The sequence below is a fragment of the Notechis scutatus genome, chromosome 1 (assembly GCF_049901735.1).
Source record: "Notechis scutatus isolate UNSWTSFEM ecotype Mainland chromosome 1, rNotScu1.2, whole genome shotgun sequence".
Taxonomy (NCBI): domain Eukaryota; kingdom Metazoa; phylum Chordata; class Lepidosauria; order Squamata; family Elapidae; genus Notechis; species Notechis scutatus.
The window spans coordinates 318,950,678-318,978,190 of NC_142009.1; the positions used below are offsets into that span (position 1 = coordinate 318,950,678).

The following is a 27,513-nucleotide window of genomic DNA, read 5'->3' on the forward strand; positions in this document are numbered from 1 at the left end:
CTACACTGAATTTGGCTAAATTGGCATCACGGCCCATGGCATCATCGGTGGCAGCCAGGAGGCTCCTCTAGCTATGAAATTGGCAGTCTGATTCCCACCGAAAATGGAAGCTGGCCTCCTCTCCATGCGCCAGAGAAAAACTGTTCGGCAATGCCCTGGAGCCATACTTGGTGGAAACCAGGGACAAAAGAAAGGTTCTCTCCTTGGTGGGGAAGAAGTCAGAGTATCATCCAGCACTGTACTACCGACGTTCTTCCTTCCATCCCGAGTCCTTCGCTCATTTCTCTCAGGGCCAGAGAATATTCCTTCTTCACCAGGAACAACAACCTGAGGTCTGCAGGCAGGCAGTAACAGACCACTGGTAAATGGCCCTTTCGAAGAGGAGGAGGTCATTCTTTCCAATGCTCCAATGCTCTCCCCACCCATTGGAGGTCATTTGGCCTTCTTTGCCTCCAGATGGGAGGAGTTGACATCCGACGCCTGGGTGCTCAGGATGGTGAGGTCGGGTCTCCGGCTTGAGTTCCTCTCCCCACCCCCAAGTTTTTTTGTCTGCTGCCCGGTTTCTAGGAACAGCTCCAAACGGGCCCTCATAGAGTTGGCCATTCAACACCTTGTGAACATAAGACCCATACAGCTGGTTCCAGTGGATCAACGAGGGCTAGGCTTCTACTGTTACCTCTTTGTGATCCCAAAGGTGAGCCATTCTCGACCTCAAGTTTTTGAACAGGTTCATCCCATACAGGCATTTTAAGATGCAGACTTTGCATTCAATGCTAGAGAGTGTTTGAGAGGGCATTCTTCTCTCTTCCATAGACCTCAAGGAGGCATACATCCATATTCCCATCTGGCTCCATCATTTCTTTGTTTCTGTTACCAGGACGAGCATTTCTAGTTCCGGGCCCTTCCATTCAGCCTCTCATCGGCCCCCAGGGTCTTCACCAAGGTCCTGGCAGCTTTGGCAGCTTTGCTTTGGGCTGTTCCAGTAAGGATCCAATCTTACCTGGACAACATCTTGATTCAGTCAGCGTCGGTCCACTACGCCCATAGCGACCTCCACACCACGTTGCAGTTTCTACAAGACCACAGGTTTTCTATCAACTTCAAGAAAAGCCATCTCCACCTTGGATCATCTGACCTAGGAGGTGTGAGGAGCCTGGACCCCAGGCAGACTGCCTGAAATTGGGCCCAGACCTGCTTAATTCCTGGGCAGAAACTCCTCTTCCACCCTTTCTGGGGACCAAGCCTGAAGGTGGCTGTCAGTTATTTATTTTTATAAATAACTCAAGGTTCTTGAACATACTTAATACTCCCTTTTCCTCCTGTTTTCCCCACAACAACAACAACAACCCTGTGAAATGAGTTGGGCTAAGTAAGACATGTATAGTTTTCTTTTTCCAATGCCTGCCTAACAATTAACATGAATGTAAGAATCCTGCACTTCAAACAATCTTTTTACCAGAATTTTGCTTACCAGAATTAAAAAAGGTCAACATTACTTCTGTCAAATTACATTAGACACATTGGAGACAATGCGGGAAGAAATATTACCATTGTGTTAATCCAGACCAAGCACATTAAAGCTGAAAAAAAAAACACCGAAAAGAGGGAGATTTTTTCCCCTTAACTGGTTCTCTCCGGTTCCTTACCAAATAGCAGCTCCATAATGAAAGTTAATGGCTAATCGTATTGTGTTAATTAAACTGAAAATGTCATACGACAGCTTGAAGAGGTCCAGATATTATATAAGGTTTAATCCATCATCTTTATGGGTTCTGGAAAGTGGAACAGAGAAATGAACATTTTCATCATTACTTTTTTTTACAATTGATTTGTTGATCTTACAGTAGAATAAAAAAAAAACCCAAGGACTGTATAATTTAACAAACCCTTAGCATATTGGGGACAATAAAATTTGCCTGATCCCTATTTGATACAGTTTCTATGTCATCCATGGTTCTATTGACACTGAAAAAAAAAAGATATACAGCTTAATTACCGCTGGTGGTATTTAACTTTTATACTTTTATTTTATGCTTGGATTTATACTCCACCATAATCAAATGACTGTTAGTAGTTTACAATGAAGACAACAAAATGACAATTTATACATCTACATAGAACATCAACATAACTGACAACAAATAAAAGAGAAAAAAAGAATAAAATTTGCACAGTAAATTGAGTCAACAAAATCATGAAAAATGCACTCTGGGATAATGGTTTTTAATTGCTTCTTAAAAAACAGTAGGAATGGGGCAACTTTGATCTCTGTAGGAGCCATTTCCTATGGCAGTCCTATCTAAGTTCAACTCTCTTCACTTTCTGGAAGGGTGGTACCTCTAGCAGCTCAGCCCTTACAAGAGGTTGGGATGACATCATTGGGAAAATGAGGCCCCATTGATATCCAACTTCCAAGCTATAAGCCATTGAGGACTTCATAGTATAGAGCTTGCAGAATTGATGTCATCTATTCCCAGTGTTGAGAGTTTGTAAGTACATCGGCTGCTGCATTCTGGACTAGTTGTAATTTCCAAATACTGTTCAAGGACAGTCCCATGTAAGGGACATTGCAGTAATCCACTTGGATGGTAGGGGCATGAGTTATTTCAGCTAGGTGATCTTGCATCAGGTAGAATCTCAGTTGCTACATCTGCTCAAGTTGGTCAAGTCTTATCTGCTGTCCCAGTAAGAATTGTGGGTCTAGGAGCATCCTAAAATAGCAAACCTGCTCTTTAATGGGAAGTTTCTGCCCATCCAGAGGTAAAATTGAGGTTAACAGAGAACTCATTGTTATGAGCAATATCTATTTGCTGCAGGATCCAATCTCGTCGATCCTGAAACATTATCCTGGGAAACGTATATTCACCTTCATTCGTGAGCATCCGTTTGCCATTATGATGTGAGGAACTTTCTACAATGGAAATAATTTGTACTGTGTTCTGGAATGAATCAAAGACCAGTTTCTGATGGATAGCTTTGATGTACTGGTCATTGGAGCTGGAACTGAAAGCTGATTATTAATTATTACAATAATAATATTTAGAAGTTGCTCAATTCCAGAATGACTGCGGGCAGCTTACATTTAAAAAAAAAAAAAAATAGAGATAGTCCTTCCTTGACTTATGACCATTTGTTTAGTGATCATTCAAAATTATGACGGAGCTGGAAAAAGTTACATTTCATAAACAATGGACTGAAACTATTTATTGTACTATTACATTTATCCCTCTTTTCTTCCAGAAGCTCAGGCTGGTGTACATGGTTCATCCTGCTGTCATATCTTTTATTATTACAACATCTCTGTGGAGATGAGATTAAGCTGTTAGGCAGAGACTGGTTGAAAATCATCCACTGAACACAATGGTTTAGTGGGGATTTGAACTTGTTTCTTTCCATTCAACTGCAATTTCCTTAACAATGATACTATCCTCATTTCACATCAGGGTGCTCTCCTTTTTCCCCCACTATGAAGTGGCAGCAGATCATGGGAATAGTGATTGTAGTGACTGGGTTGCCACACTGAAAAATGGAAGATAGTTTTACATAGTCTTGAAGTGACAGCTTCCACCAAGAAAATCAAATCTCAGATGCATACTAGACAGGATTAATGAGCCCATATTTCAAATGTATGGCAGAATCTCTTGACATTTCTTGATTTAAAACTTAGCTACTCTCTCTTCTCTCTGTCTCTCTCTCTCCCCCCTCCCCCCTCTCAATTTTCTGGCATGACTTCTCTATTGTGTGTTTTATTTAGCAGTGCCTATCGTAGATGCCTGCTGGTTCCAATATCACTGAATATCTTTCAGAAGAAGGAAGGAAGGAAGGAAGGAAGGAAAGAAAAAGAAAGAAAGAAAAGTTCTCCAATTTTCCTGATTTCAGTTTTAGAGAAATTACCCATAAAATGCTGTTTGCAAGAGAATTTGGACATGCAGTGCTTCAAATACATGAATATAAACTCTTTATTTTTCTAATTGGATTTTATTTCTTAGTGCAGTGGGTAGGCCACCTGATCCTTTGCAGGGATTGTTTGGACTTCAATTCCCATCAGCCTCAGCCAGCATTGCTAATAGTAAAGCAATCATAGTCCAGTACATTTGGAGAACACCAAGTTGCCTATTCTTAAATGATGATTAATGTTCTCTCCTGGGTTGTGTTAGGATAATTATAAGAATAATTTATGTACTGTTTTCTGTTGAACTGATCGGGTAGCACTTTTTCAATCTAACAAAAGGCAGAGAGCTTCATGAACCATGGTATGCTAAACTGATGTTGGTATTAAGTTGGGATGAAATAGGAAAAAATGGGGAAAGTGACATGGTGGTTATTCAAATGCCAGTTACATTTGAGACCAATTGCACATACTTGATCAATTAACAGTTGTGTTAAAAACTTGCCATGTTTGTCAAGACATTCTGAGATAGTGGGTCTGAGGAAGTGCTTTGACAGTTTGGGTCTGTGAGACTCGAAATATTGTCTCGATGAGATAATAATTGAAAATTATTGGTTATGCAGACTTAATTCTACCAAATTAAGGGCATCTGATATTCCTTTTGGCTGTTCTTGGTTAAATTAGGTCTCCAGTTATTTCCAGAAGCATATATTTCCTTAGTTCTTTGTCCATTTCTTTTTCTTTCTGGAGATGTACAAATATTCCTAATCAATCACAAAAGCATAAAGAAACTAATAGCTAATTAGATCTTGGTCCTGAACCTCCAATACTATTAGTTGCAGGATGATCTAATTTTGACCCAGGAAAGCTGATAGCAAACCGTCTATTAAGTTAGAGAAAGGGAGGGTGAACACATTTAGTTTTTCCCACACTTGTAGGGCTGTTGAGGATTCCTCCAGCTGATGAGTATTAAAAACTTATGACCAGTGACATATGGTGCAAGTAAATTTACTCTGGAATAAAAGAATTAGGCTGGATTATTTCATAAGATGTGAGATATGCGGTCTTTTATCATCCATAAAAGGCTGTTTTGTTTTGATTCTTCTTTAATGGGTATGATGAGGTGGTTGGTTTATTGGCATTGTTCTACATAATTACTGTTGTGCAGAATTGTCAGGCCAGTTGTTATGCAGCATCTTATTAAGGTGTGATTGCACAGGCTGGAATTGCCTAGGACCAGCTGAGCATAAGCCAAGAAAAAGACAGAGTCCTTTCTTTCTCTTGGCAAAACTAAACCTCTCCCATATCAGCTAGCCTGTAGTAGTTCTTTTGATTTCAGAGATAATTATATTTGTATCCTGGAATGCTGCTGAAGGAGCAGGATGAGAAGGTCTAGTGCCAGGCATCTTGTATGTTCTTTTGTTTTGATTTGCATCAGTGCTTTATTCTGAACCAATGAAGCGTACCTTTTGCACATTTAAGACACCAACTGGCACCATAGGCTTTGCAGAATGACCAGACAGTTTATGGAGTTTCATTATTTCTTTTTTTTTAAAGGGCAAAATCATTGAGATGATTTAGAGGTTGGTCATGGCAAGCGTGATGAAAGTCAACATACCCAGATAGCCCTTTCTGTTAATGTTGAATGAACTGTGGAATGAAATGCAGGATCCAAAGCAAGTAATCAAGGCTTACTGCAGTCTTTAATTGATGGCACATGCTGATGGGTCTCCCTCCAATGAAGGGATCCACTCATATTTATACATTCAGAAAGGCAGGAAAGACTCATGCATAAGTAACCGATAATGTAATCATGCATAATAATGATATTTATTAAAAAATTTAGGTGGCTGCCCAACTCACCCATAGCGGCTTACAAAAATAAAACCCCAAAACAAAACTCAATAAACCTGACAACTATCAAACCAACTCTTGATGGGCCACATATCACCCTGAGATCTCCAGGTCTATAGGCAAAAACATGTCTTCTTTGCTTTTCAAGAGTGTCCAAGTTGGTCTCAAACTTATTTTCATAGGAATGATGTGCCATAGGGAGGGAGCCACCATAGATAAAGCTCTTCTTATGGTCCCACCAGATGGACCTCCTTAAGAGAGAGGACTTATCTATTCATAGGTAAAAGATGTCATGTTACTGTAGGTAATGCACCTCAGTTCACTTCCTGCACCTGTTTTCCTTCACTTATGCTTTGCTACCACAGGATACTGCAAACTGCAAGAAATGTGGCTTCAGGAGGACAACAGCAATAAAATGGAAGGAAACATCTCCAATAAATCAAGAAGAGGAAGCAGTTAATACCAAAAGAAAAAAAAAACATTTCCTATTGCAAATCTGGGAGATTGTTCTAATAAGATAACAGACTGTGGTCTTGTCTCTCTAGATATCAACTTGATTTAATAGATTCCACTCATATTGTGGGAATTGAACTTAAGTCTCTAGGACAGTGCAAAGGAAAAATATTTTGCAGGTGCTCAGGGCTTGCTTTTCTTGTTGAGTTTGCTGGTGACGACTGCAAAGATTCAGGGTTGGTTGTTTCTTGGGTTTTTGGTTTATTGAAGTGGAGAGAAAAAGCCAGGAAGCTGTTTGATGTTCTCTTCAAATATTCTTTGGCTGAGTGAGGAAAGTGTCCCTTACTGAGAGGTGTGGTGGACACACAAAAGGATACATTGGCCAGTCCAACTGAAGTTACTTATCTGCCTGCCTGGAACATGAATCAGCTTGTCTGCAACTTCTTTTCCTCTTTTGCTAGCACATGAGACAGGAGACACTTAGCCAATGAATGCAATCCAGGCCAACTAACAAAGTCCTAAGTTCAGCCTTGCAGTATCTCCTTGTGAAGCATCACCCAAACTAACTGGCTTTGAACATTATCCATAGCATAAAAGTATTTCAGAACAAGGAGAAATGAACTGATATGTCAGGATCCAAGCTTCATCCCTGGTTCCTCCATTCCTAAGGGTCTGTGCACCTGATCAAGATGCGTGATTCCTTGTCATAACACCTGGCATCTTCTCTCTGGGCCTTGCTATTTCTTTCTTACTTCTGCTGCCATCAAGTTCTGCATTTATTCACACTGCATGTAATATGGCTGGTTACATTTTGTAGTTTGGTTACTTTTCTAGTGCTCCCTAGACAGGTAGCCCATGTTTCATTGCCTTGTTCTTTACTCAGCAAGTTATGCCATGCCAACAAATGGCTTGGAGCAAATTTTGCTAAGCCAATTGAAATTACTTATAAAAGCATATGCACATGTACCCCAAAACACCCATTATTAAAACAATGTGGTAAGTGGATGGAGAGAGAGAGTTGGGGGGAGACAGAGAGTGACAGAGACTAGGAGAGGGAAGAAGGGACAGCATAGAAAAGAATATTTGTATCTTAATGCTGATCTGTGGAGTAATTGGTATGCTCTGAGCTTAGTTGTTTGCTTGCAGATATTTCATCACCTAACTAGGTAACATCATCAGGGCTTGATGATTAAGCATTTGCAAGCAAACAACCAAGCTCAGAGAGCATTAAAAACTTGTAATGATAGGGAAACTCACATGGAATGAGAACTAGGAGCAATTTTCTGCTGTATGTGAGAAGAAACTGGACCAGAAAATAAGTTACCTTCCTTTCCTGCTGTTCACAAAATGTGTTGCATTTCAGTCATATCCAGTTAGCCACTTGCTACAGTAACTGGAAAGGATTAGGAGTGTAATGCAGTACTTTATACTACACCAAACTGAAGAAAAGCTGGGCAGAAATAGGAACTGTAGTCTAAATAATCCATATAGCAGCTGTGTGGAAGGTTGCCTTAGAAGTTGAGGGAACAAGAAACTTAGGCAGTCAAACAAAATGACTGAGGAATTCTGGGAGTTGAAGTCCACAGGTCTTAAAGTTGTTGAGGTTGAGAAACACTGATGTAGACAAACCAGTCAAACTTTTGGTCCTACAGATAATCCTTGACTTACAACTGGGGTAGAGTTAAGATGGACCCACCTTGGGGATACTTATGGCCTGGATTCAAAGTTCTGAAGGCTGCCCTTCCCCCATGTTCATGTGACCAAACTTAGAGTGCTTGGCAACACAGCCACATTTCCAGTAGTTTGCAGCATCCTGTGGTAACATCAGCAAGTTTTTACAACAATTTTGCCCCAAACCCACACTTCTGATTTTTGGCAAAATAATGCCCATGGCAAACTATTACTTCTTTTAATAACCACAGTGTTTGCTTAATGGCTCTGGATTTGCTTAACCACTGCAGTGATTCACTTACCAATGGCTGTACAGAAAGGTCATGAAATCGGGTTGGTCACATGACCGACCCATTTTTTGGACTATCATAATTTATGAGCATGATGGGTAGGCTGTCAGGATTCCAGCAATCACTCTAATTAAATCATGATCCTCAAGCCAAACTTCAAAAAACTTCAAAGGATTCATTAGAGGCGACATACTGGCACTGCCCTGTATGAAGCCAACTCTGGCATACATAATTTACAGTCACCTGTGAGCCTGCTTCCCCCCTCCCCCCTGGGTGTCTCATAAACCAGATTCTCCAATTGAGCACGTTCACAGGCTGGGTGTCATCATTCACTTTCTGCAATTAAATATATTGGGGCAAAAACTCTGGTATTTTAGTTACAATCTTTTAAAGATAAGAGTTGGAATGTACTTTCGCTTTCATCTGCTGCACAGCTCTTCCAGATTTCCTTCTCCCCCCCCCCTTTTTTTTTATGGCAACTACTAAAACAGGCATAGGAATGTTTTATGAGTTGACATTAGGTCATATGTCGAGGACTACCTGTACAATATGACTTTCTCATTGCCATTTTCTTGCAATCACTTTATTTACTCATGGGAATGGAATCTGCTTGGTCTCTGTGCTGAGTTTCCCAGGAACAAAAAGGAAATGAACTCTTCCCAAAAAGCTATCCAGCTGCAGAAACTCCATGTTGTGCAAAGCTATGGTGTCTCTCCTGGCATTCAATCATGCCTGGCTTCTTTCAGGAGGAACTACATTAAAGAGGATTTGCAGGTGTGGGAAGAGAGTGACATTTAACATTATGCTGTTATGTGAGATCTTCTGAACCATTAAAGGAGAGGCGGTTGGAGGAGACATGAGAATTGCAACAGTAACTTAGCCTAACACTCTTGATTGGGGAATATGCCTTTGATCTTTACTCTTTTCTGACTGAACCATTTGTCTCCATCAATTGCACTGCATACTTTTAAACTGCAGAAAGAAAGGTTTAGGTGAAGATGTCAGAAAGAATTCATCTTCCCAAAAGTAGCTAGAAAAGAAGGTGTGTATGTTTTTTTTTGTGTGTGTGTGTAACAGGGAATAATAGATACAGCAATATCTTCATTTCTGTGACCTCTTCATGCGGGGTATATGACTGGATCAGTGATGTGATTTATCACTGAGCATAGTTGCTTGATGTGCCAAACTCAGGGCAGAACTATTAGCTTAAAATTTTGCACTGCAGCCTTGAGCGCTACGTGGCAAATCCAGCTGCCATAACTAAGTTTGAGGGTGTTCTTATTACAAGCAGCTGCCTTCCATTTGCTCAGTTCTCCTTTAATGCAGAGGCAGGCAACATCTGCTGGGGGTGGTATCATAAGTAAGTGTGCAAATCTTGGAAGACTGTGGATGGGGTAGAATAAAGCAAAAGAGAACAGAATAACAGAGTTGGAAGGGACCTTGGAGGTCTTCTAGTCTGAGCCCCTGCTCAGGCAGGAAACTCTACACCATTCCAGACAAATGGTTATCCAATCTCTTCTTAAAAACTTCCAGTGTTGGAGCACCCACAACTTCTGGATACAAGTTGTTCCACTGATTAAGCAAGAGAAGGGTTTTAAATATGTAATATTTGTCAATGTACACATTTTAACTATCCAGCCATCTCAGTTCCCTGAGCAGGTTGGGTTTTTTTTTAAATGCAATATTATACAATTCAGTATAAAAATAGCATAATGCCATTGAAAGCCACAGGAATTATATTGAACACAGCAGGTTAAAGTCATAAACCAACTAAAGTGGTTTCCTAAAATGCAGGGGAAAATAAGGCTTTTATCTGGAAAGGGACAAAATACATTCAGCAAGTGTCTCAGAGCAGGACATTTCACAGCTAGGATCTGAAAAGACCCTTAATTTGTTGTCACCCACTTTGCCTTTCTGGATGGAAGCATCTGGAGAAAAGCCTCTGTTTGAGATCTTAGAGCAGAAGTCTCCAAATTTGGCAATTTTAAGACTTGTGGACTTCAACTCACTGAATTCCTCTGGCAGCTTTGCTTGTGGATCAGTTGAAGTCCACAAATCTTAAAGTTGCCAAGTTTGGGGGGGGGGGGCTGTCTTAGAGTTTGGGTAGGTAAATTGAATCTATTTGAATCTACTGAAATCGGTGGCCAGCAGGGGTGGGATGCTACCGTTTTGGCACAGTTCTATAGAACCGGTAGTTGCAAAGAGCAGCTAACACGAAACTGGTTCGGTGTTTGACCCACCCACCTGCCTGGGCTCTAGGCTGTCCTTTATTCCCTGCTTTTTGCGGCACAGCCGAGGTTGAAAAAGAAGGAAACAAAAGGATTTTCTTTTTTCCCCAAAAGTTTTTCATTTTTTAAATTTTGTACATCTTTCCACATGAGAGACATGTTTCCAGGTTATAACACTTGTACATAGTCATACTTTCATTTCCATTAATCTTATATAATATTAACTCATATCATTATCCATTTCACTCATCTTTAAATAAATTTGCATTTCATATTTCAATTCATTAATTCAATTTCAATATCATTTCATCCATCCATCAGTTTCCAAATCTTTATCCCCTATTATTTCCATTTTCAGCTTACCACCTATTTTATTTTACATTACACATCATTGTTACCCTTAGTTTTCTCGAAGCTGATATATAATAAACAATCTAAAAAGAGTAAAAATATAGATAAAACCAATGTACAGTATTTAGGATCCACATGGTATTTTCCATTCCCCTACTTTAATCATAATAAGATATTCTCATTGTGCAATTCTAATATCCATTAAATAATCAACTGTATATATAGTCAACTGTATATATACCCTCCAATAAATCACTAAAATAACTTAATATCTCTCATTTTATCTTTACTTATAATCATTAATAATCATATCTTTTTTAATTCATTTCCATTCCCTGAAACAAGAGGATTTTCAAACACTGCGCACCTGTGTGCAGTGCTTGTCAGCTGTCCAGGCAGCACAGCTGATGATTTCTTACAAAGACTGCACACAGGTGTTATGATTGTCTGCAGTTCAGAGAACTGGCAAATCGCTTCACTGGCTGGCCCCACCCCTCCCTGCCCACTCACTTCTTACCTGGCATGCGAGCCATCCAACTTGCCTGGTTTGGTAAGTTGCTATTTTTCCTCCCCCCCACAGCTGTTCTGTTCTTCCAGGAGATTTAGATTCTAGCTAATCTAAAAGCAGAGCTGAACTTTCCTTAGGACTGAAGCTTCTACTTTTCAGTGCAGACTCAGGTAGCCGATTGTAGATAGATAGATCTCTAAGTGAATCTGTAATTCTGTTAGCAACTCAATCTGCCTGCCTGCTTTGAAACACTGAGGTCATTTTAGAAGATAAAACAGCTCAGTTTCTTGTCATTAAATGTAAAATGAATTCTTTCATTATGCAATTAAATGAATATACTGTACTGTATATACAACTAATATCATATTGGGAAATAATTGAAAATTTCATAACTGTAAATTAATATTGATTATTAATATTGATATTCACACTGTTTGTTATTATAAATAGTATAAAATAAATACACATGAACTTAGGAAAATATTTTTTTAAAAAAATAAATGCTCAAAATAAAAGTAAACAGTTCTAGCTTCGTTCCCATTGTGGCCAGTTGGTGATTATATTCAGTTAAACATTAAACTTGCTTCTGGTTACTATCTTTACAATAAATATTTTTCCTTTTAAAACAATAGTCTAAGCACTGTATAACAAAGGAAACCAATGTTGCTTAAATTAGCAATAGTACTAGCACCTAGCACTTATACAAGGCTTTCTAGTGCCTTATAGCTCTCTCTAAGTGGCTAACAGAGTCACAATAAGGCTCCTCATATTACTGACTTCAGAAGGATGGAAGGCTGAGTCAACCTTGAACTGGTCAGGATCGAACTCCTGGCAATGAGCAGAGTCAGCCTGAAATAGTGCTTTCTAACCACTGTAACACCAAGGCTCTTGAATTTAAATTTGAATAATATAATTAATAATAAATTGAATTAAATTTGAAATTAGTCAAATTTCTATTCTGTTTGTATACTATTAGTTTTTCCATTGATTCAATTGGCTTTTCCAAACTGATAACTGTCAGAAAAATACACCTTTTGCAATGGTGGTCCATATTTAACCTTGTGGCCATCAGTATACATTTTACTAGACTGATTATTTTAATTCATTTGTTCTGGAAAGATCCCTGGTAAGAAAAAATGATGAAGGTTTCAATTAACCCTTTGTTTTTAAGAGTTTTTAAAAAATGTTTTCTATTTCTTTCTTGTACTTTTGAATTTTTGTATATGACCACCACATATGATAAAATATCCCTCCAATATCAAAACATTTCCAATATGTATTATTTTAGATTTATCTATTTTTGCAATTAGAGATGGTTATCATCTGTAAAACATTTTGTACCAATTCTCTTTTTTTATACTTTTACAATTTTGTTTATCAGAATATAAAATACAAAAAGAAAAGAAAAAGAAAAAAAAGGGAAAATAGCAGAAGAAAGAGAAAAAAGAGAGAAAAAAGTGTAGGGAAAAGAGGAAAAGAAAAAGAAGAGCACTGACTTCCGACTCCTTTTAGCACAGTAGAGTAAGGTAAGAACATACCTCCTTGACTTTATAGTTTTACATAGTAATATATACTAGCCATTTCTATAACACCAAACTTAATAATCAGCAAAACCCATAATCAAAGTTTCATTTTTCCCCCACCTCAAACCCAAAGTCCAAAAATGGTTTCCAAGCTGGAAAAAAAATGTATTAATTGTATTCTTTTCTTTAATCAAAGCAGTCACTTTCACCATGTCTGGTAACTCCACCCACTTTTGCAGCTATTTGTCCATTGTGGGAATCAAAGTATCAATTTTCTTTTAAACTGTATCATGGGGAAAAAAAATTATTGAATTTTTCCATAAGTCCACCAACTGTTATAATTGTTAAAATTTTTGCACCTCCTTTATCCTGCAGTCTTTTACTTGTTCTGCCTCTTATGTTATATTTCAATAATAATTTATATCAACATTTTAGCGATTAACTAAAATGAATATCCACTGCAGGATGAAGACCTCTTCCACTGTAATGACCCAGGTGGTCAAGGCAAGATGGGCCTTTAGAGCAGAGTTCCCCAATCTTTTTGGATTGGTGGCCGGGGGGGGGGGGCAGGTGCCTTTTCGCGAGCATGTGTAAAAAATGAATGGGGCCTCAAGTGCACACACAACATTTATGGCGATGATAGATTGTTTGCGGTGATTGTATCACCTGTATGGTGCTCATGGCAACGGTAGTGCCCACGTGGTGCTCATGGCGACAGTAGTGCCCATGCAGCACTCACACCGATACTAGTGTGAGTGGCAGGGGGCTGCGCACACTCATATTTGCACACTGGCCAGCCACTCATGTGGCCCAGTGGCCCAGAGGCCACAGCTTGGTAATGGGCTGTGGCCCACAGGTTGCGGACCCCTGCTTTAGAGAGTTCTTTATTGTCCTCAAGAAGTGTTCAACAAACGGCCCTCCAATGACCATTAAGGCTCCACCTTATATAGCAAGAAAAACTGATGGCAGGTAGACCAAAGCAGTCATAGAATGGATCCTGCTTGATAAAAACACCCATGAAGGAGACCTGAAGCAAGATGGAGAAATGACATAAGTAAGTATCACAAGCCCAATTGGCAAAAGAAAGCTCAGGACCATATTGATTGGAAACATGCAGAAGACATGGCTCCATCGGAGGCCAGTTCAGAGGAGGAAAAGAAGGAATTGGGACCAGGACTGTCCAACAGGGATGGCATGTCTCCCTTGGCATGTTTGGAGAGGCCAGGGACTGAGGACAATACTGTCACAGGCCCCTCAGTCATTGGGGGAGGATTGGACAGAAACCTGCTTTCACAGACACAGGGGAGGATTGGCTGCTGACAGGTACTGATAGTCAGCGGATCTCCTTTGATGAGGTACAGCTGCCTCCTCCACTGATCCAAGGGCAAGGAGAGCGGAACATAGGCAAGCCTAGAGAAAGGTTGCAAGGCTACTCGGGAGAAGGTCACCCCACCTCACCCCTCCTCACAAGGAACACCTGAAGTGGAGTAACTTAAGGAGAAGCTGTGAAGAGTTAGTCTTTGCTTTGTTTCAGAGGTGGTATTCAGCAGTTTCTGACCAGTTCTGGAGAACCGGTAGCAGAAATTTTGAGTAGTTCAGAGAACTGGCAAATACCACCTCTGACTGGAGATTTTACAGTGTCCTTCCCCTGCCACTCCCACCAAGCCACGCCTACAGAACTGGTAGTAAAAAAAAAAAAAGAATCCCACCACTGGTTATAAGGGACTTTTAAAAACCAGAATTCTTCTTATTAGGGATATTTAATAGACAAATTTCTAAAAAAGTCAAATATATAATGCTACACATTCTTACTGCAGCCAGAATAACCTTTGCACAGTGTTGGAAACAAGCAGATATTCCAACAGAGGAAATAGTCATTCAGAAGATAACAGCCTGTGCAGAGATGGATAAGTTAACCTTAGCACTTAAGGAAAAAGAAACATCAGAATATTATAGAAACTGGGAATGCTGGTATGACTGGATAGAACAAAAATAGAAAATATATTAGTAAACAACGTAAAATGTAAAAGATGTAGTAATTATATATTTGCAATAAGATGTATTTGTAAATATATCACCAATATTGATAACAAACAAGGAACCATAGACTGTCGATAATAGAACTGCTAGTTTTTAATCATTTTCTTTTTTTCTGTGTGTTGTGTATGTGTTTGTTTGATATTTTAGTTGTATAATCAATAAAGTTTGTTTTTTTATATATAAAAAAGAAGGGACTTTGGAGGTCTTCTAATCCAGGAGTCTCCAAGCTTGGCAACTTTAAGCCTGGAGGACTTCAACTCCCAGAATTTCCCAGCCAACAAAGCTTAAAAAGCAAAGCTGGCTGGGGAATTCTGGGAGTTGAAGTCCTCCAGGCTTAAAGTTGCCAAGGTTGGAGACCCCTCTTCTAATCCAACCCCTTGCTCAAGCAGGAAACCCTATACATTTTTCTAATTGTGTTTAAAAAATAATGTGGTGTAGTTATTTTGAAATATATCAAATGCTGTTTCAAGTATTTTACTGGGTTTTTTGTTAGTTGGATTGCCCTAACAAAAGTTTCTTCTTTGTGGGTTAATTGTCCCATTATTATCTCTTTTTTTGTATGCTAATTTTATACCCTGAGAATTTAGCAAACCCTTTAATTGTTTTCATCAGCTGTTTTATTGCATGTTGAGGTTGCCTAATGGTTAGTATTCCATCATCCGTGCAGCATTTTAATTTATATTCCTCTCATTGAATCTTAATGCTTGGAGAAAAGCATTTCTGAGATCCAATACAAAAGAGATCAGATGTTGCAGGAATTAGCTACATTTAAAAAAAAAAAATGATTCCAGTTATTCAAAACGTATTTATTGGAAGTGAATTTGTTTGAAGTTCTGGCAGGTGCCAAAGCATAGGACAAGGGTTTGTTTTTTTGTTTTTTTGTTTTGGCATGGGTTCTTTTGTTTTTTAAAATAGGTTGCAAATGGGATGAAAATACAGTGTTCAACTCTAATAGGAATTTTTTTATTCTGGTGACAAATCTAATACAAAATAAAACATTCAGCTAATTCAAATGTACAGTTCAATCATCTGTTCCTTGTGCAATATAAATCATCTATTTTTAAAGCTGGTTTATTAAAATCTTGTTTTTTTTATACACTCATAGATAGTTGTTCAAAATGATGCTTCTTTTCCCCCTGCCTTTGCAAAATCCTGTTGTTTTAACCCATTACTCTTCATCTATGGTTAAAATTCAGTTTATTACTTCTGCCTACTTCTGTGTATTGGTGCGTGTATAGCAGTGGTGGTATTAAAAATATTTTACTACTGGTTCTGTGGACATGGCTTGGTGGGCGTGGCATGGCTTGGTGGGCGTGGCAAGGGAAGGATACTGCAAAATCCCCATTCCCTCCCCACCCCACTAACCTGCTTTCCAGCTCCATTCTCCTGCGCAGGGCAACCAAAGAAGACCCAGCCGATCAGCTGGGACTTAGGAGGCAGAGAATAGATGTGGGCAGGGCCAGTCAGAGGTGGAATTTGCCAGTTCTCCAAACTACTCAAAATTTCCACTACTGGTTCTCCAGAACTGTTCAGAACCTGCTGAATGCCATCTCTGGTGTATATATTCTATGTATACATGTAGTCCTCAACTTACAAAAGTTCACTTAGGGACCATTCAAAGTTACAATGGCACTGCAAAACGTGAGTTATGACTGTTTTTCACATTTAATGATAGTTGGGGCATCCCCATAGTCACGTGATCAAAATTGTAACATTTGGCAACTGACTCATATTTATGACGGTTGCAGTGTCCCAGGGTCATGTGATAACCGTGTGTGACCTTCTGGTAAGCAAAGTCAATGGGGAAGCCGGTTTCAACGAACAACTGTGTCACTAACTTAACAACTGCAGTGGTTCATTTCACAATTGCGGCAAGAAAGGTCATCAAATGAGTCAACATTCACTTAAATATCTCGCTTAGCAATGTGAAATGACTCCCTCTATTTTATCTCTTGGTCTAGATTCAATGTAAAACCAATATGTTCACGGTTCCAAACTGATTTGTGAGATTTTTGCTCAGTTTTGCTTTTTTTCCTACTGGGACTCAATCTAAAAGTTCTGCAATAAGCAATATCCTTGGATATAGGCATTAAGCAATTTCCCCTTCAGTTGCAACAATCTGCCTTTATACACCTGGGATAAAAGTGCTGAGTTTCATAGCTAAGTGTTCTAATGCTGAGACTAGGAATAGGGAATCTGATATTGTTTATAGTTTTTGCTTCTTAATGAAAATGCTATTTCTGATCTTATAATTAAAAGGAACGTGCTTGTATCATCAGCAAGGTAAAGATGCCATCGAACTTGATTCTGGGTGACTGGAAATATCTGTGTTGCCTTTTTTTTTTTCAATAGTACAAACATTGTCTGAAAATTGTCTTTCTCTAAGATATTTTTGTACTTCTCACTCTAATCCATTGCTCTGAAATTGTCCTCCTATGTAAGCCCTAATAAGTGCTAACCCTCTTAACATTTTGAGATAGATGTCATCTGAATTGTCCTTAATTAGAGGTAATGAATAAATTAGAAGGAGATTTTTGGAAAAAGTCAACTCAAAGATGAGTATTGTTGAACTAGATTTCACCAGCTGCTCTTTCCTCCCTTGAATTAATAGTAATTTTACTGATTCCACGGAAGTTATTTTTGTTATGTAGTTTCCCCCCGTTTGGATGTTTAAATTTCCTGGTTTTGTGCAATACACACTCATTTTCAGATGCATAATTCAGAATATTTTATGGGTTTTCAACTTTTGTCCATAGAAGCCCGAATCAAATAAATATATTTCATTGTTGTCATCCATCACAATGCTTGATTTCTTTGCAGATTTCAGAAATCCACTCTGATTTTTCTTATATCTTTAAGTCAAGTGAGGACAAGAAACTCAGAAGACATGGGTGAGCATAATAGAAGAGGATATCTGTAGTTCAGGGCTGAATTGTGGAGTTCTTGGTGCTCTCCGAGTTGCATGTTTGCTTGCAGATGTAACTAGATAACGTTTATTTATTTATTTAAAGCATTTATACAGCTGCCCATCCTATTTTGAACTCTGGCTCCCCATTAGCAATAAAATAATATTAATAATAAGACACGATACAGAAATATACTAAAATTATCAACATTAAACACCTGGCATCAAAATTATATATCTGATATACAGTCTCTGTGATGACCCGGGGTGTGACACAAAAATAACCAAGTCACAAAAATAGAAAAAAGTCCCTTTAATGTCTCCAACTTGGCACCAATGTCCAATTATCTTCGGCAGGATTTCAAACTCTTAAAGGAAACAGCTTACGGAGAGAGTAAATGCAGTCCACACCCAAAGTAAAGTTAATTTGAAATAAAAAACCCAACTCACCACACTGAAGGAATTACTACGGCAGGCAAGGATGATTAATTGCATACTTCTATCAGATAACAGCACCAACCACAGTTAGGAGGAAGCCAAAACACAGATAAGCTCCGATAACAATGCACACTTTGCTTCCAATACTTTTGCCATGCACAGTTTGTCCTTTTAACCAATGCTCCCAGCTGCAGCAAATGAAGGGGATCAGGGCCCCTTTCTCCCCCGTAGACCATGCCACTCATATTTCTCCCTTATCCGCTCCTCCCTGCATGCCCTAGGATAAAGAGGGGATGGGCCTGGGTCTTCCTCTGAATGCCTATCCGGCATGTGCCCTTCCCCAGTTTCCTTTCTCAGAGAATCTTCTCACCCATCTCACCCTTGGGGGAAAACCCTTGGGCTTGGGAAAAATGCCAGATCTTCAGTACTTTATGGAAGACTAGGAGGGTGAAGTTCTGCTGAATTTCATGGGGAAGGGTCTTCCATATGGTAGGGGCTGCTACTGAAACAGCATGTTTCCTAGCTCCCCATAAGGATTGGGACTAGGGCAGTGATGGCTAACCTTTTTGTCGTCGCATGCCAAAAGTGCGTGCATGCACACACGTACCTGCACCCATAATGCAATGCGCACACAACACCCCCGCCTCCCTGCACATGTGCGTGCAACCCCCATGTACACCGCATGCCTCTGTGCATGCATGCGCAACATCCCCCTACTGAGCACCTCTGCAAATGCGTGTGCAACCCCCATGTGTGCCCCACCCCCTCTACATGGGTGAGCATCTCCCACCCCGCCCCCCACGCATGCGTGGCAGATACCCAACAATCAGGTGGCTGGCAGGAGGTGCATGTGCATGCGCAGTAAATCTGTTCTGGGCAATGGCTCTCCGAACTACTCAAAATTTCCGCTATTGGTATGCCAGAACCGTCCCGAACTGGCTGAATACTACCTCTGGCAAACTCCGTTATTGTTTTATAATGGCTGAGCCAGGGTCACTAAATGTCGGTTTTTAGTCCCTGCCTGACATTTCAAAATAGACAGTCTATGTAGGTTTTTTTTTCTTAATTCATTTTTCTTTTCTTTTATGCCCAATAGATTTCCCCCCCCACACACACACACATACATAACTTCTGTAGCCCACATGATTCTCACCAGGTTAAACCTGGACTGAAAATTAACTCTAAATTCTATAGAGCACAGGTCCCCAACCACCGGTCCGCGGACCGGTACCGGTCCGCGGAACAAGTCCTACCAGGCCGCTGGTTTGCTGGGCGCCGCCATCTTTTTGATGAAAAGTGCTTCCGGTGAGCTTTTCCGGGTAGAAAGCTCACCGGAAGCACTTTTCATCAAAAAGATGGCGGCGTAGCGCTCGATGAGCTTTTCCGGGTAGAAAGCCATTTCTACCTGGAAAAGCTCATCGAGCGCTAGCCGCCATTTTTGATGAAAAAGTGCTTCCGTGAGGTCACCGGAAGCACTTTTTCATCAAAAAGATGGCGGCGCCCAGCTAATGCCGGTACCGGGCCGCGCCATAAAAAAGGTTGGGGATACCGGGCCGCGGCATAAGAAAGGTTGGGGATCACTGCTATAGAGTCTTAGTTAATGTTTCACATCCTGTGTTTCCTCCACAAGGATTAGAACTGAGCTGCCTGGTGAAATTAAGACATGTGGAGGGCTCTTACTTTATTTAATGATAATTGAATCTTGTAATCTCTGCATCTACAACAGGCAATCAGGAAGTCTGTCCCATCGATGACGGCAGCCAGGTTTTCATTATGGGTTGTGTAAAAAGAAAAGAGGATGAATCCCATCATGCCGACTCCTTAATTTTATTGTCCTAATTAAAGCGCTTTGCTTGTGTAATGAGCAAGATAATACATTTCAAGCAGCATATATAATGAAAAAGAAAGAATAATGAAAAGTTAATTTTCTGTAAATTAAGAGAAAAAAAATACCTTGAATTAAAATTAAAAATATAAAGTTTCCTTCCGGGGATTTTGGAGATTAATAACATAGTGATGAATGCAACCCTTGTCCATTAATACTTTGCAGGGGAAACAATATTTTTAAATATATGGTATTTTCTCAACCTGCAAGAATATATTTATTTAGGAGCTGTACGTATATGTTTGTAAGTATGTATGTATGTATGTATGTATGTATATATATATATATATATATATATGTGTGTGTGTGTGTGTGTGTGTGTTTTCTTAAGTTTTCACGGGTACTTACGTGTATGGTATTCAGCTTTGTTCGGGTATTTTCCCACGTCATTATAGTTGTGCTTTTAAAGTTGTAGCAACGTTTCGGCAGAATCTCATCTGCCATCATCAGGCTTCTGTACTGAGTTCGTCTGTGAGTCAGACTTTTACAGTTGTTTCAGTTTTCAGCTGTCAGTACTTTAGTCAGGGTGCATAGTTCAGTCTTTATGTGTGTCTTGTCTGCCAGGCGTTTGGTGGTAGTGGGATTGGGCATTGAGGTAGCAGTTTTATCTATATCTATATCTATATCTATATCTATATCTATATCTATATCTATATCTATATCTATATCTATATCTATATCTATATCTATATCTATCTATCTATCTATCTATCTATCTATCTATCTATCTATCTATCTGCAAACATCCATAGTGAAATGTCTTCAACTGCATATAGGTAGTCCTCAACGTACAACCACAATTGAGTCCAAAATTTTCTGTTGCTAAATGAAACATTTGATAAAGGAGTTTTGCCCCCTTTTATGACTTTTCTTGTCACCATTGTTAAGGGAATCCTTGCAGTTGGTAAACTAGTAACACGGTTGTTAAGTGAAACTGGTTTCCCTGTTCATTTGGCTTGTCAGGTTTCAAAAGGTGATCACATGACCTTGGGGCACTGTAACCGTCGTAAATATGAGTCAGTTGCTAATATTGGAGTTTGACCATGTGACCATGGGAGAATGCTGCAATGGTCGTAAGTGTGAAAAACTTTAATGAGTCACTTTTTTTCAGTGATGTTGTAACTCTGAACGGTCACTAAATGAACTGTTGTAAGTCAAGGACTACCTATATTTACTATTTCCTTCCTCCAGCTGTTTTCATCTCCGAGTTTCACCCTAATCCCTGGAATTCCCCAGAGGTTTCTCATCCATATAGTAATTGGATCTGATGTGGCTTAGCTGTTGAAGACTAGCACATATTGGTCAGGTTTTATTCCCTGCTGAAAGATGATTATTTGCAAATAGCAATAGCACTTAGACTTATATACTGCTTCATAGTGCTTTACAGCCCCTCTCTAAGCAGTTTACAGAGTGAGCTTATTGCCCCCAACAATCTGGATCCTCATTTTACTGACTTTGGAAGGATGGAAGGCTGAGTCAACCCTTTGCCAGTGAGACCCGAACTGCCAAATTGCAGGCAGCCAGCAGTCAGCAGAAGTAGTACTTCATTCTAACCACTGCGCCACCATAGCTCTCCCAGATAGTCACTTAACGACTGTTTGAAATTATGGCTGACTCCCCAGGGGTACTTATGACCCAGTTCCAAAATTCCAATGTCTGTCCACCCATCCTCATGGTCATATGACCACATTTTAGGTAGTTGAAAATCAGCCTACATTTGCAGCCGTTTGCAGCATCCTGCAGTCACATGAGTATATTTTAAGACATTTTTATTAAAATTTAACCTGTTTTGGCCAGAACCAGCCAATAGCGAACCATTGGTTCACGTAATGATTGCAGCATTTGCTTAACAATGGCATTAGTAGATTTTTAACCACGGTGTTTGCTTAATGATCACCACAAAACAGGTCACAAAATTGGGTCAGTCACATGGTTGAACTGCTTTACAACTGTCATGATTTATGACTGTGATGGGCAGGGTCCACTATGGTCATAAATCAAGGATTACCTTCATTGCAGTGTTCTTTTCCAGCCAGTCAAAGAACCATGTCTTTTCCAAGGTATTCCGTGTCACTTCCATTCCACCATCCTAGTATTTTCACTTTCTTTTAACAAGCAATCCATTTTCCTTGGCCACTGAGCATGTCAAAAAATATTGGTTGCTGTTTGTGTTAGAAATAAATGTTTACCAAGTTTGTTTCTGAGCTGAAATAAAGAATGAAGACAGTGGCTTGAAAGGGAGTTGAATCTTTATTTCCAAGATTACAGCGTACTGAATCAGCTGTTGGAGGTGGCTGCCCAGAGCCCTTCCCCAAGAGCTCTTTATACAGAGAAAGACATGTGCAAAAGTGTGCCCACCCCATAGGAATTCCAAGAAAGTGAACGTAACCGTGTTTCCTGGAGGAGCGCTCTGGAGTCAGGCAACCTACTTGGTTGTAGTTTCTGCTTATTTAGCATTGCAGTTGGAAGTGGCAATCTCTTTTGAGAAAGGATCTTTTGTTATTCAATTAAGAAGATCTCTGTTCACCAGGATAGGCTGGTGGTTTCCTCCACATTATAATCTTTGTGTTGAATCCGCTGAAATTTCACACCCTGTGTCCCAGTTGTAACGTTTAACCTTTTGTACTGATAAACAGCAAGAAGACTGTACAGGTAGCTCTTGACTTACAATCACAATTGGGACTGAAATTTTAGTTACTGAGTAATATGGTCATAAAGGCAGGTATGACGTGATCCAATTGCTCAGCGAATGCAACCCTGGCACTTCCAGCTGCTGTTATTAATTGAAAATTTCAAGTTGTTAAGCGGAAGGAGTCCCAAGTAAGGAGCGTGCCATTCTTTCTCCAACTAGCGTGATTATTGCCATTTCAATAAATTTCCTTCTCCAAATCATCATGCTGTTTGGAGAAGGAATGGTGCACGCAATTTGGAGGATGAGGTCTTCCCAAAACAGTGTGAGAACAGGGCTCCTGACATTTCTCCAAATAGTGTGCCCTATTTGGAGATCTGAAATAAGCCAGAAGGTTTCTGACGAATAGGGAGCATGACTTGGGGTATGTGGCTTCAAAACGGCGCAAGGTAGCAAGTTAGCACAATCTTGGGAGCTCCAAGCTCAAAGAAATAGTTTATGACTTCGATTGAAAGGGATTTGGATCATAGTGAATAGACCAGTAATGGGAACATATTTATTTGTTTATTTCATTTCTGTAGGGACCAGTGGCGGATTAAAGCTCACTAGTGCCCTAAGCACTGACAAATATTGGTGCCTCCCCCCTTTGTACATACTATACAAACGAAGCCAAGCTTAGGCTACTACGTTTTTATGGTGCCCCCTTTGGACCTGGTGCCCTAAGCACGTGCTTAGTCTGCTTAATGGTTAATACACCACTGGTAGGCTCAGAAACATACTAGGTTGAGTACATCATAAAAAACCCAATTAAAACAGTATGAAATAAATATATATGGCACTAAGTAAACTTTTACTATTGGTGTTAATACAACAAGGAAACACACTTGGGCTCTTGTCACACTCAGGGGCCCAGTCCTGGTCACACATAGAAGATGTCAGCCTACTATGAACCTTACCAGTTAGATCAGACAGAAACAAAACCAAATGAACTAATTCTATTTTATTGTAAGGCTACGTTAACAGAACCTTGCAAGTCTGAAAGAGCAATTCTCCCTCTGTCTCCTTTATAGCCTGAGAAACTCGGGAGGGTCTCACTGAGCCTCTTTGCCCTTCCCACTGTACTGCTGCAGGGTATGTTGCCTCTTATTCGATTGTTCTCTAGACACTGTTTCTTGACACGTTGCCCTAAGGCAGTGATGGCTAACCTTTTCCACGTTGTGTGCCGAAAATGTGCGTGTGCGCTCATGCACATGCTTGCGTGCCTGCACCCATGATGCAATGTGCATGCAACCCCCACCCCCTGCGCATGTGTGCACGACCTGTGCATGCATGCCCCCCACACCATGCACCTCTGTGCATGCGTGAGCAACCCCCTGCATGTCCTGCCCTCTGCACATGCATGGCAGATACCTGACAATCAGCTGGCTGGCAGGGGGCACACACACACACACATGTGCAGTGGGGCTCTTCCGGGTGACCTCCCGCATGCCAGTAGAAATGGTTCTGTATGCCATTTCCGGTACGCGTTCCATAGGTTCGCCATCACGGCCCTAAGGTTTTTCCAACATGCCATTGTATCTATTGTGCCCAGATAGGCAACTTTGAAAAGATGTCCAAATATCTACTGACAACAGATCTATTAAATCTTGGCACTAAATTCTGTCTATTTTGTCTCTGGCACTAAATATTTGTTTTTGTTCCTTAGTGGCAAAGTGGTTTCATTTGGTCCATTAATCTGAATCATATAACAACAACAACAAATAGGCAAAATAGCAGCAACAGCAGTACTCAAAATGTTGTTTGTACATATCCCCCACCCAGTCATCCTAGCTCAAACTCTTTGCTGATGTCAGCCCTATGAGGAAACCAAAGGTCTGAATGCTAATGCTACTTGTATTATAAGGTTATAATAGTAACAGAATCTTGCAAATCTGGATGTTCCTCTCTTTCTGTTGCCTTTACATTTGAAAGAACTAGGGAGGGTCAAATCAGAGGCGCTTTTTCAAATTATGTTTCTGCTTTGGACTCAGATTTCTTTTCCCATTGTCTTCATTGCAGCTCCTCTTCCGATTCCTCAGTTATTCTCACAGTCCATTACAACTGATGACTTTTCCTTTTGCTTGTCTTTACAGCCCCACCCACGGTGAGGATTATCCATTCGGGCCTCGCCTGTAACATTGAGGAGGAGCGGTATTCGGAAAGAGTGTACACCATTCGTGAAGGGGAGACCCTGGAGCTGATGTGTTTGGTTACAGGCCATCCCCGGCCACAGGTGAGCCCCCTGCTTTGATGATTTGCGTGGTCTATCCGCCCTGATTTTTTCTTCCATGAGTTTTTGTTATCTACCTTGTGTTGCTACCTCAGAAAATAATAGAGAGTTGGCTACAGAGAGCTCCCGTATGTCTACCCAGGATCATGATAGCAAGATTTTTCTAGGCTGTTTTGAAATATACACGGTAATATTAATGTAATAGTTAAAGTGTACCTTGATTTTACAAAGAATCATTTGTGCAGAGGGGATCCAAATATTTTGAGGTAGAGATTCTGAATTCCACCATTCAAAACCAAGTAAGGGAAACAGGGAGCAACAATGAAATTTTCTTAGAAGGGGAATATTAGAAGGGGAGTGAAAAAAGTTATGGTTTAATTGCTTGTTTGGTGCTTATTTTTGTTGACCAGAGAGTAAGTGTTTCTGAATGCTCGTTTCATTGAAAACTGTAAACAGTAGCCGTAAATGGTTGGCATTAAAGAGCAACTAAATGAAAATGGGTGAATTGTGACCACATTGCCTGAAAGCAAGAAACTCTTAAGTAAAGATAATTGTGCTTATTTTAACTTTCCTTTTTTTTTTTTGGTCTCAGTTCTGCATTTTTAGAGGTTTTCATGCACAAAAATTGCGCTGAATAATGATGTTTTGGCAGACAACTTTGCCTTTTGTTCAGTATTGCCTTAACACACACAATATTGTGTACATTTTAAAAATTCTGTAGCCATTGTTTTTATTAGAGTATTACCTTAGGATAGTGGAAGAAGTGCAGAAATATTTTGCATCAATGAATCAATGAACTAAGTGTATGTATTAGTTTTGGAAATGCTAACTACATTAGTTTACATTTAAAAGCTAACAGAAAACACAACAAGCATGAAGGGATTTATATTGTTCACTCATTGTTATTGATATATTTCTTAGTTTATTAAGATTCCTATCCCACTTGTCATTCAAGAATTCATGGTGGCATTCATGTCCATTACCTCTTCAATCTTACTTCAGAGATTTAAGAGGGTAATCACAACAGAACCATCCACTGAAAAGATTGAACATGTTTTATTAGAGATAGTCTTTGCTTTACCATTGGGACCAGAATTTCTATTACCAAGTGAGTTTTTTTTTAAATGAGTTGTGTCTGATTTACAACCTTTTTTGCCATGGTTGTTAAGTGAATCACTGTAGTTGTTAAACAAATCATGCCTCCATTAAACAAATCTGGCTTCCCTCATTGATTTTGCTTGTCAGAAGATGGCTGGGAAGGTTACAAATGGTGATTATGTGACACTACCATACTTCCCGACAGAGTGAAGCCTGACATGTTGCCATGGTTGGGGGTGAATGTTCCAGTCCTGGCGATCCTGGGATGGGCCAGTTTCGATGAGGATTGACAGCTCCAGGCACAGTGCCCCTCTTCTTTTCGGTGCAACCAGCTGGGTGGAGCACTGATCAGACTGGCTTATCAGCTGTTTGGTGTTTCACGTTTTGAACTTAGCGGTTTTTGGCTCCATTGGACTGGGGCTGGCGGTACTGACTACAGGGTGGGATGGCACCTGGGGAGGTGTTGTTTGGGAAACTGCACAGTGGTTAGGATTAACGACAGTTAGTATCGCGGGGTGGCGGTGCGCAGGGTTAATGCTGGGGCGGATGTTAGGTGCTTATTGGGGGTAGAAAGGGATTATAAAAGGCGCTGAGAGGCAGACGCTCTCAGCGCTGCTTTACTCGGGATTGCCGTTTGTTGCTGTTGTTGGAGGAAACAGATCATAATAAACGCATCTTGCCACAACAGAACTGTGAGTAAAGTAGTTTATTGTTAAAGTTTCATTGAATTCCCACGGAAGCTGACACTAGGACACTGCAACCATCAAAAAAATATACTGATTGCCATTTGCTAAAATTTGGATCATGTGATTATGGCAATCATGCAATGGTCATAACTATGAGGACCAGTCATAAGTAATTTTTGTTAGTACCATTGTAATGTTGAAGAGTTGCTGAATGTATGGTTATAAATCAAGAACTACCTGTATGCCTTAAATGTTTGTATTACTGGGAATGTTCCGCCTGAAGCTGATTTAAAGAACAAACTTTGAATAAGTTTTTGCCTTTATGTCATATTAAATATGTGATCAAGTCAAAGTATTGGATAGTCTGGTCATTCCATCTTCTGAGTGCTGGTTGCAAACTTAAAAAAAAGCTAAGTCATAGATTCCATTCTATGGTTTTAGAAGCAAAAGGTTCAATCTGGTTTAAAGGTAGACAGTTGAGAATATAAATTCAATCCAATATTGTAGATTGTCTTTTTAACTGTCCTGTTCATGGTTTACACCAGGTGTTGGCAACCTTAAACACTCAATGAGCCATTTGGACCTGTTTCCCACAGAAAAGAAAACACCGGCAGCCACAAAAACTTTCCCGTGCCTGACTATTTCCTGAGAGACCACAAAACTAGTATATGTAGTTGAATTAAATGTTCTGTTTTCTTCTGAAACTTTTCATTTCTTGGATTTATCCATGGTTGGCCTACGAGGGGTTAAAAAGCTCAATAAATCACATGGTAGTGGGTGTCTCACGTTGGTGGTT

At 39.9% G+C, this 27,513-nt stretch overlaps 1 protein-coding gene across 3 annotated transcripts in view; it reads left to right on the plus strand.

Annotated features, from left to right (window-relative positions):
* MDGA2 (MAM domain containing glycosylphosphatidylinositol anchor 2) overlaps window positions 1-27,513 on the plus strand; it is a 584,772-nt gene that overhangs the window by 165,742 nt on the left and 391,517 nt on the right. For all 3 annotated transcript variants that reach the window (XM_087952463.1, XM_087952462.1, XM_087952461.1), the window contains exon 2: window positions 24,797-24,936. Coding sequence is in view for 2 of the 3 variants with exons in the window: in XM_087952462.1 (XP_087808588.1) it covers window positions 24,797-24,936 (140 nt within the window). In the remaining variant the exon portion in view is untranslated. The remainder of the gene's footprint in view (window positions 1-24,796; window positions 24,937-27,513) is intronic.